The 15,593-nt window shown below is 42.3% G+C and overlaps 3 protein-coding genes across 4 annotated transcripts; 1 reads left to right on the top strand and 2 right to left on the bottom strand.

Moving 5' to 3' along the window:
• Positions 1–459: 459 nt before the first annotated feature.
• Positions 460–6,873, top strand: SARC_05763. 2 transcript variants are annotated; one of them, XM_014300378.1, is made up of 11 exons: positions 460–1,059; positions 1,678–1,885; positions 2,159–2,331; positions 2,570–2,758; positions 3,168–3,577; positions 3,797–3,945; positions 4,221–4,351; positions 4,631–4,796; positions 4,986–5,035; positions 5,488–5,676; positions 6,174–6,873. In XM_014300378.1, exons 1-11 carry the CDS (start codon positions 775–777, stop codon positions 6,612–6,614), a joined length of 2,391 nt encoding a protein of 796 aa, XP_014155853.1. In that variant the 5' UTR covers positions 460–774; the 3' UTR covers positions 6,615–6,873. The 2 variants fall into 2 exon arrangements, with proteins under 2 accessions (XP_014155853.1, XP_014155852.1); XM_014300377.1 differs by lacking the exons at positions 460–1,059; positions 1,678–1,885 and adding an exon at positions 1,467–1,623.
• Positions 6,874–7,130: 257 nt separating this feature from the next.
• On the bottom strand, positions 7,131–8,081 carry SARC_05762 (hypothetical protein; the record flags this gene model as incomplete). Its single annotated transcript, XM_014300376.1, has 2 exons — positions 7,131–7,756; positions 8,056–8,081. 2 exons carry the CDS (start codon positions 8,079–8,081, stop codon positions 7,327–7,329), a joined length of 456 nt encoding a protein of 151 aa, XP_014155851.1. The 3' UTR covers positions 7,131–7,326.
• Positions 8,082–8,880: 799 nt separating this feature from the next.
• SARC_05761 (hypothetical protein) lies at positions 8,881–9,150 on the bottom strand (the record flags this gene model as incomplete). The annotated part of the gene is made up of 1 exon (XM_014300375.1): positions 8,881–9,150. The coding sequence occupies one exon, from the start codon at positions 9,148–9,150 to the stop codon at positions 8,881–8,883; it is 270 nt and encodes an 89-aa protein (XP_014155850.1).
• Positions 9,151–15,593: the final 6,443 nt, after the last annotated feature.

Below are 15,593 nucleotides of genomic sequence, written 5' to 3'. Positions count from 1 at the left end.
ATACACCAAAATACGTTGCAACGCTAAAAATAATTCGTTAAACGTTGCAGTTATGACGATAGCTGTACATTGTACTTACAACAGTCAGCACCTTTCTTGTTTGGTTGTGGTATATTTTATAAAAAAGCAAAACCAAACAAATGCTTTACTTTTGAATTTTGGAAACCACAAATTGATTTTATTTTGGAATTTTTATAACCCAACCAATAAGGGGTGGGGACGGAGTTTTAAACAACTCCATAGTTTTCATAGGCTTCTGAAAATTGAACGTTTTGTCATTTGTAGCCTTTCTTTTTTTTAATTTTAATTCTTTTGGTCAATGTTTCTTGATGCTTGCTTCCAGTTTTTGAAGAAGAAAAAAATACTTGCTTCTGCTGCAATTACAAATATTGAACCGTATTGGCTTTGTATATTTAATATGCGGGCGGCTCACGAGTGTGTGTCAGTATACTTGCTTACGCACCTGTGTCAATAGTCAACGTATATTAGACGTGGATACGTAGATACAGACATATATACATACATTCATACATTCATACATATAAATATATATATATATATATGTATAGTGAATGTATAGTGAATATATAGATACATACATATCTGTATATATATATATAATATAATATAATATTAGACGTGAATATATATCCACACACACACATATATATATATATATATATATATATATATATATAATTATACGATATACGACTACGAAAATAAGTGTATAGCTTATTAAGTAATACACCTGCAATCTGGGTATCTTATACAATGCACGCGAAGTCATCGAAACCGGGGCTCATTGCCTTGCTTGCACTTGTGCATATAGCAGATGGCTTATACACTGCAATATACGAATACCCACTTACGTGTGCCACTGGATCCCACAATGTAACAGCACTGTCCCACATGGAAACGCGGGGTGCGTATGCTCAGTATTACCCTAGTTACTCTGTAGCGGGCAATTGTGTTAATAGTGCGCTCCCGAACCTGGCCCATATACACTACGACCGTGTAGAGAACGGCGTTGATATGCAAACGATTGGAAATATCAAAGTAAGCTGTAAAAAAGGCGTTAGGCCAAGCCATTCAAGTTTATGTACGATGGTCGATGCTTGCAATCGTGTATGAGTGTGCTTATTTTGATTTTGCGTACTTGACGACCAATACACTTGACTTGCGTGATGTGTATGACATGAGATCCTGTTACTTAAGTCAGATTCTATTTTTTATGTTTATGATTTTCCGTGATAATTGAAGTTAGTGTGTGATTGCTTTTCATTTAACTCTAGTGTTGCTATCACTGGCGATTATTATTTGGTCAAGGAATGGACTAGTAGTTTTGGAAAGGCCTGCGTCAATGTACTCTAATTATACCACAGTAAGAGGTTCGTTTCGTTATGGATTAAACGGTGTAATCGCTTTCTACACGGCTGTCATTGTGCTCAAATGTTTGGTCATAAATGATGTTGATTGCCCGAAGGTGTCTAGATTGTTCAATTTGTTCGCGTTCATGTAACTGGGGGCGTACAAGCATGCTTAACCCGTATTCGGTTCTCTCAGGAGGTCAATCAAGCACGCGATAGGTACAGCTGCCAATGCGACTTCGGGGTGTCGATGGTATGTATGCAGCATGATTCTAAGCAACACCACACTACCTTAAACTTTATTTAGGGGGCAGTCGATCCGACCGGTTTTCATTATAGCGCGCCCGATTTGTACGATTACTTTTTCGTACGCTGGTCATATAGAATGGTATTCCCGTGCTCAGGATGGTACCAGATGTGGACGAACTCTGACGACGGAATAAGGGTGTATATGAATAATGTATTGGTTGCCAATGACTATTCGTGTCATGCTGCTCAATTAAAGGCGTTTAAAAGTATGTAGTTTGTCAGATGAGACATTTTCATTTTGTTGACCAGTATCGAAGCATTCAAGTATCAGTTGTGTGAATACCGGAACTGACTTATTGGTGATTTCATCATTACACTCGCTACGTTGTTATTATGTGATGTTTGGAGTCGTACTTACTAGCTCTATATATACGCATAGTTCTATAATCATGTGGTTCGTCCTCCCTTCCTCTGTGCGAAACAACTGTACAATGGTGGTATGTGAGACGCCAACGAATACTCTATTTATATGATTCCAGGTGGGAGTTTTTGGATGGATGCTGGAACTGTACGGGCCTTTGAGGTGAATTTCTTTGAGAAGGGCGGCGATGCTGTAGCACGACTGGAATGGCGATACTCAGCTACAAACTCCTTCTTAGGCAGCACAACGATCGTTCCCTATCAGTATATGGTCCCAAGCATGACTGCAGAGGTACGCATGACATTTCGTCACAATGTAGGAGGGCGTCCGTATTAGAAATAAGTAATACCTACACAGGCTACCATCATCAAAAGACAATAGTCCGTTGAGATGTTCTTCCAAGTATTTATAACGCCTGGCACACGGAATGGTACACCTAGTTGTTGGAGCTCTGATGTTTCTATTTCATATACATTGTTTGCCATCTGTTAACACGAGGCTTAGTAGATATATTTTGGATCTATTGCAGGTGCTGGTTACCACACACAATACAATTACCGTGAGTGGCAAACCCGAAATTGAATATTTCGAGGCTCGCCTTTCAGAAAAGCCAACTGAAACCGTATACGTCGATATCTTCAACCTGGCCGGAGGGGACATCTTTGGCGTTGATAAGTGCGTTCTGGTATTCACGCCTGAGAATTGGGAGACTCCGCAGGTACATTGATACGGTTTTTTTTGTTTTTTTGTTTTGTTTTGCCTTTGGTATATATATATGTATATGGCTTGTAAAGGTATGTCATAGCCGATGGAAGCAAGCTATCCACTTCGAGGTGCCACGAGTGACCGTTAGAAACCACACTTTGGATTGCACACTTGGCAGCATTGAGCATTCTTAGCAAGTTGTGGGCTGATTGTACCTTCAACTTGCTCCCCGAGAATTCAATTCAACGGTCTCGATCTTTATGAACGATAAGAGCGCGTGGCCTTTCGGCTAGAATATGATCACAATCACCACACTACGAGCTCGGACTATAAGACTCTGCATACGAGTGCATCGAAATCTTCGTAGACCAATACGTAATGTCGCCTAATGTTAGTAAACCTTCTGTATAACCATGTCCCAGAGAGTACACGTTGCACCGATTCTGGATTCCGTATCCAACCGGAAGGTAGAAGGGACTATGTGGATCACACTGGAGCCCAGAGACAATGACCAATTTGCTCCCGGGGGTGTGGCAGTGATTGACCCAGCCACAGCCCCTACCGCCGGTGGTTTAGAACCAGGCAGAGTGCAGTGTAAAGGGTGGGGAGATCCCCATTACACCATGTTCGATGGAAGCAGATTCAATCTGTACGCCCAGGGTATGTTCACACTGTTTCGTAACTACGATGGAGACCTGGGTGTGCAAACATATCTGCAGCCGTGCGATGACATCGGTGCACAAGTCAGTTGTACGTTCATTGGGTACATGACCTACAAAGGCACCAAGGTGCAATTCAGTATGAACCAGGGCACTTCCTTCGATGATATTTGGTATGTTATTTTCAACCAAATGACCTGTTCCTGAAGTGTAACCGTGACAGTTTTGGTAGCTTTCTGTTGGCTTTTGAGTTAAGCGTAGCTTGATTATCAGCTCGGACTGCTTGGACCTTCACCTTATTGCGTTCAAATTTTCAAACTATTGTGCTATTTCGAGAGAAAAAAATCCCCGATATGATATCTAATCATATCCGATTGTTATCGCATATTCAGGGATCCTACGGTGCAAGTTGATATCCTGGCAGACGGTGGGACAGCCGTGGGCTTTACCCAGGAATCTGCGAACAAAGTGGTCTTCAGTCTGCCTAATGGTATTAAAGTAACGTGCACCACCGGCTTCTACCGTACGCAGCGAACAGATGGTGAGTCTCACATTACACTTACGCGTGACTAGGCTTAGCGGGGACAGTTTTTGTGTGAGCTAGGGTTTACGTCTTTACTTAATGGAAATTTTGTGCGAAGGAATAGTACTAAGGCAAAATGTACGCTTTAATATTCGCAGTTTTTGTTATGCAGTGATCTGGTTGGTGCCTCATAAATGAATTGTCAGACATAACTATTACGCACCTAAAATGTTCGATTTTTGTTGCTCAAGTCGTTCTGAAGAATAATTTTGTACTGGTTCATTCATACGCAGGCAACCACTGGAGGTACCTTAATTACTATGTCGAGGCACCTGCATCTCAGCAAGACAGACTGCTGGGTCTGTGTGGCTACTTCAACGGCGATGGGTCAGACGAAAATACCGATGCGAGTTGGCTGGCCACGGTATGAATCATAATGATTGCTTTGTATTGTATACGTTTCGTAATAGAATCTAATTATGATTTAACAAAATAGCTAGTGTTGTGTAGGTTTCCTAGTTGAATCTCTATGTAGAATAAACAAAATAACTAGTGTTGTGTACGTGTCCTAATAGAATCTCTGTATGATAAACAAAATATCTATCAGACTCCTTAGAAAAGGCGCTTTGAGACAGCTGCTTCCCATGACGAATGTCACCTTGCAGTCTTCCGATTCTTCTCTTGTATCACTGCGCATTGCTAGGAGTGGATTGTTCCCTCGTCGGAATGGATCATCAACGGTGGCATGAATCCAATGGTCGGTCCTTCCCCGTCGCCTCAAGTAGTTGGTACTGGAGAAGTGGACTCCTCCGATTACGTATCGCCTAATGATGGGACTACCATTGATAACTTTGTCTTCGAGCCTGCCTGTAAGTATATGATACCGTGTGAATTATGTTCAGGTTTTGCATGCTTTCTATGAGATGCGGGTATGTCCCTCCTATCAATGTATGAGTAAGAGATGTTGCTGCATGCATATACGTTGGATTTATGAATTGTCTATTATTTCAATTCAACACTAATATCCATGTTTGTGTTTCGCGATACTTCGATCACAGGCAATCCAAATGTGGATCCCCGCTCGCCCCTACCAACGCCTGTTCCTGGGGTAAGTTCGATCGCTATCTACTTTTAAATAGCTTGAGTCTCGATGATCTAATTTGCATATATATCTATCTATCTATATATATATATATTGTAGAACGTATCAGTGTATTCAACACCTGCCGGAGTTACAGGCATAAGATACAAATTCTCTTGCAGTTTTGTAAGTCTGAATAATCAAGTTAGAGTACTTTTCTAACGCAGAATGCTATTGGGCAATACGCTACACCGGACTGAGAACATACCTGTCGATTTTATTATGTTTGTGCTTTTGCTGCCCCTTGCTTTTACTCTAGTTGTTTTTGACGGGGGCTTCTCGGTGTCTGCGCTCACCAATACGCTACAGATATGACAAAAAATCAAGACAGGCATTTTGTTCAAGTATACAGACGCTTAAACTGAATTACACTTTATATCAATAGCTAAACCGCACTTTTTATTCTTGCTTGTTTGCAGACACCCCCAGTCGTACTTATACCACCAGCACTTAACGAGTCGTATGTACCGATTGTCGACCCTCCGCTTGACCCTGCTATCCAAGAACTGTGCGAAGCGATGATCAACTCGGAAATCTGTCCGAAGATGAGTACCCAGGATATCACCGGCTTCGTGGAAGGCTGCACAATTGACACTCAGCTTGCATTGGTATGTATTTGTCAGTATATTTAAACGTTGACTTGTATGTAAATTTGTTTGTCAGCAAATGTACGAACCATTTTTACTCAAATATACATAATCCAACAGTTCAGATCTTGTAGGGACGCAAGGTACACCGCGTGCATATAATCGTGTTGATCTTATACTTTCACATATATAAAACCGGAGACGTCTAAAATAGTTTGCCAGTGACTTCGTTTGAAAGGGTGACACTTACGTGTAGTCGACATAGTTTTATAGGTCTGTTGAATTCATGTGTATATGTGTATTAGCGACCTTGAGTGCAATTTACAATCATTCATCCTTGAAATTAAACACATAGTGAGTAAATATTTGCAGCATACAAATTTGTCATTTGTATCTGTAACAATTGAATTCGATGTACACTCTGACCATCGGTGCCTTGTGCATTGCTAGCTGTTCGCTTTCACCGCCATTTCCATATGCATATGGCTTACCAATTTTATTTTACTACTTGTCATTAGCTGGATACTCCACCTCCTGAGGCTGCCGAACCCTTCTTTGAGGCTTGTACCTTCGACACGGCGAATGTTAACGAATGTAACACATGTACCGCTCTACAAACATGTGACGAAACCGGTTCATGTGTGACTGTAGGAAGCAACTGCGGGTCTGGCTGTGGCACACCCGAACAGGGCACTTGTGACGAGAATAATGCCGTGTGTGTGTGTACCGAAAACTACAGTGGAGACCACTGTGGTATCCCCGATGATCCCTGTACAGCATCGCCGTGTGAAAATGGAGGCGTGTGTACAGCTGAAGGTCTGCAGCCCATGTGCTCGTGCCCGGAGAACTTCACGGGAGTGCGGTGCCAGTTGTACCCTGTATGTTCGAACAGGCTGCAGGAGACTGGCACTACCAGGCTGATTCAGTTGGAAGTGTACACCAAATGCGTGCCTCCTTAGGCCGGGCATTGTGGGCAACAATGCATACCTGCATAAATTTAGACTGCCATCTGAGCTCAATAATTAGTAATCATCAGGTAGCCAAATATGGCACCAAGTTATGAAATTATAGACTCTACGATGAAATAGGACCGATCTTTTATTCTCAAGCATTGTACTTAATGAGACAGCTAAAGATCTGGCTCCACGATTCTAAGTTACTTCTACTGAAGTCGATCTATCTAGTGTATGTAACTATTAAACGTATTGATGAATGAAATTAGTTATCATGTGTACAATGAAGGTTCGCTGTTAGTCGAGAATCGCACTTATTTCAGCGAGGTGAACTCCTTTATTTCAGAGCATCTGCCAGGAACGATGGTATTATCGCCGTCTGCGAGTGTGTAGCATCTAGCTGCCCGTTTTGTCATTCATTTTGGTTCCACGCCCATCACCCCAGCCGACTGTTTTCGTATCTTTCAGCAGATGTAAGAGGATTTGTCACTATGAATGATTTGTACCAGTAATTCTTACTCAACTCCAACCGGCTGTTTTTATACCTTTTACCCCGTGTAAGTATGAATATAGCCCAGTACATTAGTCATTTATTAACCTCGCCCATTGTATTACGTCTTAACACGTGTTCAATCTGACTCAAAATGATGATATTATCGCTACAAAGTAAGATTTTGACTTACAGACTTTTAAACGTTTGGGTAAGTACGATGGCCTTTCATTTAGCATGACCTCGCGTTCCCGTCGTATACGCAGTTAGTCGCCATAGTATACGGTGCCAATATAAGTGAGCAGCTATGGTCGCAGCGTTAAAAAAATTACGGAACTTGTAACACCAGGGCATACAGTCGCCCTGATCGCGCTCAGTCATGATTTTCGCTATCCAATCATGAGCAACCTTTGCAATGGCTTCAGCCGTGTCATTGGCTTGGTGATTATCGGTAGTGACAGTGGCATTGTGCAATTCTCCGCCCGATTCTTTGACGAAGTCTTTAAACTCCTGTGCCATAAAGACAGAGTTCTTGCAACACGTGTACATTTTAGGCTGACCCCACTGGTGCACCGCCTCATTGAGCAATTTGATAGCCTGATTGGCGCGCTTTGAGCCAGAAGGCTTCACCAGGACTAAGGATGTTGCCTTAGTGATCCTTATGACTAACAAAAAAAATAGCAAATGTAGCGAAATCGGACAGGTTGTTGGAGTAAATCGCATTCTTTCGTTCCGTGAGGTGCACGGATCTGACAACGGTGGCACGATCGCTTGATCATTCGCACCATGTATAGTAGTCCATCCTACCCATACTGTAAGTTTCGGTCTATCAAGGCGATATTAACGCCTTAGAGTAATCAAACGCTTAGGTTAAGTCTAAGGATAGTTAAATTCGAAATAAATATGGGAAATGAGCCTTTTAGTAAAGTTAGGTATGCCTCGTGAAAACAGCAATACTCTGAGGGATTCTGAGGCTGAGACATTGCCTATATATAATCCTCTTAGTACTATTTTCGCCGAAGGGATTTTATTTAGTGTTTCGTTGTCGCTCTATTAGAAACTATGGCATGTTTCATTGGGGCGAATCCGAGAGACTCATAAAATCCTATCTTTAGAAAAAGAAGAAGAAAAAACAATACTCCTGATGTCCGTAGTTATTGCATTAACCAATAACTTACCACTTATCAAGAAATACCGACTTAGCCTTCATCAGACTGGCACATCTGATTGGCTGAATGGAGGATAAACTAAGCAACACTAATAGTCCTTAGAGACCTATGTTCGGTTGAGCCATCTCGCTACCGAAGTATTCAGATATAAATAGATTTGGAAAGTACTTATAGTTCTATTGATAGAACTAGACCAAATCTTTTGTTTGGTATTTTACTGAGGCCTTTTAATGGCCTTGTCCAAATATCTAATATGTAAAATGGAAAAGGTATTAATTCATAAAACCGTTAAAACCCATTTAGGAAACGGTAGTTCCTCGTACTATTAAGAGTACGTTTATAGTTTACGTACTGCTTAAGAGTACGTTTATAACATAGAGTCTAATGTGGAGGCCCTGCTATTACAATACAGAGTATGCAGTTTACTGACCAACTTGTCAGTATCCGCATGCATATAATGACGTTGTGAACCTCCGGCCACGAGCGGTCAACCCGCCGTATACTATACGGAGATGAGCCCTTCATGGCCCGGGTCGCAGCGATCTCAATATCCGCCCTTCACTTCGGCAGATCGTACTGTGTGGCTGCCTGCAGTGCACGGCGGCTACGCTTGTTACGCACACAACGTTTGGGTTTGTAGGATGTACTGCTGCGCGCTCCAGGGCTGCAGCCTCGGATGGTGTAGGCCGGGATGCTCTGGCCCGCGGGTTGGATCGCATGATAGAAACTCTAGCACCTCCTGCAGCTCCACCCCGGACAAACGCATTGCACTGGCACCAGAAGACGGCATAAGAGCGTCGGATCCTATAGTGGCGGCGCACCTTGGAGGAAGATGCCCGCACGCGGGAATGATAATCAGTTTTCGCAAAAGTAGCGCAAACATCGGCTCAAATTACAGTTCATTCGAGCGTATTATCTGCTTCGTCAGCAACCACCTGAGCCAGAACACAGGGAATACCTGCCCAGGGAGGCTTTAAACCCGCAAGTTGAGGGACGTCCACAATTCGTAGAAGGCGCCTCTTTTGTCTGACGGGGAGTAGTAATTCGACAGGTGGTTGTTGCCTGGAAGTACAAAATTATCGTGCGTATGCGAACCTTACCCCATATGCTCACGGTTGGCCTCGGGGGTCGTTGGTGAAATATACGGTACTGCATGATCAGAAGCGCCTGGTGGTCAGTAAATATTGTTATTGGGTAATACAAGCTGTCAAACACCGCCCAAAAGTTGTGGAGGACCTGCGCTAATCCTTCAAAAAGAAGTAGGCGACCGGCCAGAGTTCACTATTACGGAGGACATAGATTGCGCCGCCTAGACCGATGTGCTCGAATGCGATCAGTAAATTGGTACATACGCTCGCTCTGTGATTCAGGCGTTGCCAGCACTGCACATGTATTCAATCGATCATTGATCAAGTCGAACTCTTTCTGTTGAGCGGCACACCGTTTGAATCGGGTCACATTCTTAAGGAAAGCTGAAACGGGTTTGAAGATACTTGAGAAGCCAACAACATACCGCTACCAGAAACCAGCGATATGACCTCTGACTCGGCCCTGGTTATCTAGGCGGTCAACTTCGAGAAGCGTTGCCAAAAGATCAGCGGAAATTGTGACGCCTAATAGTTGTACCAACGCCCTATGACATTTTAAGGGCGTTTATAACATTCAATGTGTGCCTTGGTAAGGCCAAATGGGATGTCGTGCTTGTCGCAACGTTCTAAGTATGCGACGAGCTGGTCCCAATGCTCGGACACACTGGCAGAAGTAATCACAGTATCCTCAATATACCACTTGATGCCTTGCAATCCATCAACGAGACTTAAAGGAATCGCCACGACGCTTCGGTGATCCCAAACGGTAGTGCAAGGTACTTATGCCTACCTCACGGCGTCCAGAAAGTAATGATGTCCTGATTATCTTGCTCGAGTGGGAGATGGTTGAACTTATTTCTACAATGGACAATGGAAACCTACATCTTACCGCCCACATGTCTGATCAACATCTCACGCTCTGTAGGGATGTTGTACGGTTCTTACTTGAGCTTTGCTTTTCACTTAGCAAAGTTGGTACAGAATCGCCAGTCATACTTTATCTTGGACTCTTGGGTACCATGAGGGACTTAGTAGACCAGAAGACCACCTCATTCTTCTGCTTGGCAATGATGCATTACTGGGCCAAATCTTTGATCTTTTCCCTCCGTTAGACCATATATAATAATGTATGAAGTAACTTTCTCCATCCTTCTACTTTTTTCAATTATTGGGATCTCCTTGTATAATGTACTTTCCTAAAACAACCAACTATAGATTTCCCATCCTCGCGTTCCCCTTACTTCTACAATCAGATGTTCCAATTTGTGAAGAATAGGACTTCAGTTTTCAACTATGAAATTGGTATGTCTTATTAGTACCAGTGCTCGGCACTATTCTTTACTAAAATGCCTAAATTTATTACAGATGTAATACTTAACATTGGCAAAGTCTCTTCTAGGAGAACCACCAGGAGTAAGAGGTGCCGAACGAGATCGTGATCTGTCACTATGACGTGAACGTAGCGTTTGTCACAATCCAGAGGCGTCTCTACTGTAGGAAAGGTATTGTTAGCCGAAGAAAAATGACCTCGTGGAGCCCTATCTACATCTTCACTTTCACTACTCCTTCTACAGTCCCCATGTTGAGAACCTTAGCTACTTTTGTAATCCCGTCCGATTTAGACAAGCAAAATGGCCAACATGAATTATTATTTTTTGCCTGAATTGCCTTTGTTATTAATTTCTTTCATAAAAGATATTGCTTTAGCAAAACCCGCATACTTGTGGAGAGCCAGAAATGCCGATCTCTCAATGCCTGTTAGACTCACATCGAAGAAATACACCTGCCTGGTATGCATTTCATCTGCCACGACTTTGATCAGTCCGGGGTTGCACATCAAAAGTTCAAACATCTTTAGGGCATAATAAGCATCTGCTACCAAAAGAGAAATAAATGCATGCACCGACGTACAACCCATTGCAGTCGTATCCGCCAAATGATTTTCTATTATCTGGTCCGTAATACATTTGGTTGGGAAAGGGTCAAAGTACTCATCATAGTCATGCCATCCCCCAATCCGATAATCTATGTAAAACTTGTCAGGCTGCTCCGAACCCCATTCTTTCTTATTCGGGTTCCAGACAAATCAATCACCATTTATAAGACTCCTTTTGACCCCAATGACCAAAAGCAACTTGTTGGTCCCGAATAATCCAACGCTTCCGGGATAAAGAGAAGCGAAAAGGATCTATTTGTCTAGGCGGACGCCTCTACTGGAGAGTAATAGAAGGCTCTACCGTCTGAGCTAAGGTCTCCGGCCGATCCAAATGTAGCAAGGATTCGACGAGGTTCAGAGTAGGTGAATCTTTCTGTTGAAACTCCTTAGAATGTAAAAGACGATCGCTCAGAGTTGCCTCAGCCGATTTATCTTCCATCAGGGATAACAAAGCCTCAAGACAAAAGCTACAAAGCCTGCTCCACCTGGAGTACCAAAAAGGGTTCAAAAAGGTTAACAAACATTTGGAACTGAAAAGGCCACTACCAGTAAAATTAATACCCAATTGAATAAAGATATTGGTTCTTAATCTCGCACCGCAGCAATACACGGCCAAATTGGTAGTGATACCAAATAGCAGAGTTTCCAAGGAACCTTTGACAAAAACTTCGAATCATAAAACTTATCCGGCTTTTTGCTTAAAATAAGTAAAGCGACCAATTAAGGTATTAGAAAACAATATTTTAAAAAATACGGTAGAAAGCGCAAAATTACACACTTACAAATATATTAACAACCACTCGACACTTTACAAGCCGTAAAGTAGGTTTGAAAGCAATCGAATTGTAAGAGGGTAGTGAATCATAGTTGTATAGTTGTTTGACAAATTTATTCGATTGTATTTTCGAACTATTTTACAGAGGTAAGTGCCAAGTATACTACCAACGTCTTACAATTTAATAAGCCGCTGTTCCTACGGTTTCTTACTTGGCTATATTTAGTCTACAAGCTTTCATCTATTAATAATCTACTGATTATATTTCATCACTCCATCTGATTGGATGATGGACCTCAGTCCATTAGTTTGATATCAGGACATTTAAATCTCTGGGTCTGCGTCTCAGGCTCTGGGCAGTAAGGTTTTACACAGTTGTGTAGAAAACAATAACTTAAAAGATACGGTAGAAAGCGCAAAATTACACACTTACAAATATATTAACAACCACTCGACACTTTACAAGCCGTAAAGCAGGTTTGAAAGCAATCGAATTGTAAGAGGGTAGTTAATCATAGTTGTATAGTTGTTTGACAAATTTATTCGATTGTATTTTCGAACTATTTTACAGAGGTAAGTGCCGAGTATACTACCAACGTCTTACAATTTAATAAGCCGCTGTTCCTACGGTTTCTTACTTGGCTATATTTAGTCTAAAGGCTTTCATCTATTAATGATCTACTGATTATATTTATCACTCCATCTGATTGGATGATGGACCTCAGTCCATTAGTTTGATATCAGGACATTTATATCTCTGAGTCTGCGGCTCAGGCTCTGGGCAGTAAGGTTTTACACAGCTGTGGGCGAAATTGAGAGGTAAGTGGCCAACGAATGAATTACCGCTAACCTGCCACCCCGGTCAACCGCCTGCGGCCCGTCAGCCGTCAGTCATCACTCGACTCGTTAGTTGTCTGCTTTACCTTTATCGAACAACAAAATATTTATGTTTTAGGGCGCCGGCCCATACTCGAAGTAGCAAGAACTACATACCCTGACTCCAAGTTTTAACTGAAAACTAAACTGACTAAAATTCTCAATATTCTACAGAATGTCAAGGATAAATCAGTGTCAGTTTATATGATGTACATATTTAGGATGTTTAGGTGACAATTCACCTCAGATTATTTCTGATGGTATATTGTTCTAAATATGTATACTTGGTGGGTAAGCTAAGGCAGTATGGTCATGTGTGCTGGTCCTTTGAAACGTATTTGAGATAAACCAATGTCTAGAGTACAGGCGCATACACACTCGTAGACTCGCCATACGTATACAAGTAGTATTAGATACATATACGAAATACAATATACGCCCCGTTAAATACATTGCGACTCTCGTTTCCGAAAGCAGAACAAATCGAACCTTCAATATCAACCTGGTATCGAAAAGAAACCCTATTCGCTACTGCGCTTATTAGCTTTGTGCACCATATAGCTTGTCTCCAGTGAAAGTAAAGTGTTTGCAACGCCACAAAATGCTGGTGGCCAAAAAGTGTGCAGCTAGATCCTCATCTGCCTCACCAAGTACAATGCTTGAGAATAAAAGGCAGGTCCAACTGCATTGTAGAGTCTATAATTTATAGTTTGATGCAAATTTGGCTACATGATGATTACTAATTATCATGCTCAGATAACAGTCTAAGCTTGCCCTGAAAAAGGTCGAGGTCAGCCAAACAGACATTAAACATATCTGAGATGCGCCGGTACATATTATCCAGCAAGCGCTCAACGATAGCTACATGGATCGTGAAGGAAGATATCCGTACAATCGACCCAAATAAAATAGATCATTGGCCATAGGGAGAAGGAGGGCATGAACAGAACGGAAAATCTGATCCGCGTCGAGAGTTGCAGGGAGCATATCGTTGGTTTTGAAATCGTGGGTGGCGAGAATAGATTGAGTGCCACGCTTCCAATTTCTGGTTCGAGGTTCTCCATAGAAAAGCTCCGAACGTTCAGGGGGCCATACACGCAGACTTTCATCCCATATGAAATCATCATTCCAATCTCTCATCATTTTGTTACGGTATACCCATTTCTGGACTGAACTGGACCAGCGGAAAGGTCCCACTGGTTTGGCAGGGAGGTCAGAGGCATCAGACATCGCCTCTTCATCATTAAGGCCCTGACCAGAGCCTGCTGCAGAGGATTGAACCTGGTGGCTGTAATCATTGTCTCCAGGAGGGTCACATACGTTAGTATCGGAAACATTAGTTAAATTAGTGTCATTGCCCACATTAGTAGCAAGGGGTATCTGTTGATGCTGTCGATCAGCCCGCTTCTTAAGCAACGGCAGAGAGATGTCGGACTCATAATAGTCTTGGCACTAAGAGGAACACGGCCAGGAATGCCATGGGGAAGAGCAAGACTGGATATTCTGCAAGGTTCGATAAGCAGGCATAATCGCAACGCAGACCACGTTTTCCTGAAACTCACGCAAGCACATGATACGGAAGTGAGGGGAGAGCCTTCATCCGGACCAAGAAGTAAAGTTGCAATTCTATACATCTGGAAGTTGTGGCCAGGTTTAAGAAAAGGATTCGGCATCGGACTAAACTCGACGAGAATGATATCAACGAACTCCTGCGGGGTCGTTGAAGGCGTTAGCCAAGGTTCGATCAGATGCCAATGAGACTGATTTACAAACTTCATGATAGTTGATCTTCGAACTTCGGCCAGAGCTGCAAGTTCCGAAACTGTGTCAGCTCGATGTAAGTTTGTAACTTTCGGACCCAAAGAACAATTGGCCGCTCGGGATCAATCGAAACACGTAGGGAGCGTTATCTCTAGGCTTGACATTGATATCATTGCCATTGTTACGTCCCATGATACTTTACGTTTTCTGCAAAGCTTAGTCGACCGTTATTTGAATTGTAACGCCAACTAAGTTTAGACTGGGACAAGGGTCAAGTAGTGTTAGTTTAACTGAGGTTTATTCAACTTACGTAGGTCACAAGCTTCACTCTAGTAATGTGAAGGTGCGACTAGTGAGTAATGTGCATTCATACGACTCTGGCAGCGTGCAACGGTCCAGCAATTGGTTGTAAAAATTCGCCCGCGCAAAAGGGAAAACCACCTGTCTGACGGTTTTACTTTCCTATCGATGGTTTTTGACGCGTGTCAATAGTTTGTAGCCCGCGGGTTTTACATCGAAAATAAAAAGAGCATAATATCTAGAACAGGCGAATGAAGTTACGGAGTGGTACTTCCTCTCCTTATAATCGAACTTGAAGATGGTGCGCAGCAAGACGGTTGGTATTATAACTGTAGTGATAACTATATGGACTCTCCTTTTTCAGACCACCTCATCTAACTCATACAGCATGTACCATTCATCTACCATTCGCATCTACTCTAGTAGATTATAACTATTTTTCCTCTTACAATGTGGTCCCCCTGATAATGACATATCTATATTTAGGCATATTCGAATAGAATATCCACCCCGTCGAAACCATTGCGACTCGTTTCCGAAAGTAGAACAAATCGAACCTTCAATATAAACATGGTATCTAAAAGAGTTTA

This window comes from Sphaeroforma arctica (assembly GCF_001186125.1).
Source record: "Sphaeroforma arctica JP610 unplaced genomic scaffold supercont1.381, whole genome shotgun sequence".
Lineage (NCBI taxonomy): Eukaryota > Ichthyosporea > Ichthyophonida > Sphaeroforma > Sphaeroforma arctica.
Note: the sequence above shows the minus strand (reverse complement) of the source record. Positions and strands in the feature narration are given on the sequence as shown.

What these genes read in the sequence shown, in the direction of transcription:
- SARC_05763 (XM_014300378.1), top strand. Translation starts at nt 775, where the DNA reads ATGCACGCGAAGTCATCGAAACCGGGGCTCATTGCCTTGCTTGCACTT. An exon ending in TCCCAAGCATGACTGCAGAG is followed by an intron (nt 2,332 to 2,569) that starts GTACGCATGACA and finishes GATCTATTGCAG; the next exon opens with GTGCTGGTTACCACACACAA. An exon ending in ATGCGAGTTGGCTGGCCACG is followed by an intron (nt 4,352 to 4,630) that starts GTATGAATCATA and finishes GCGCATTGCTAG; the next exon opens with GAGTGGATTGTTCCCTCGTC.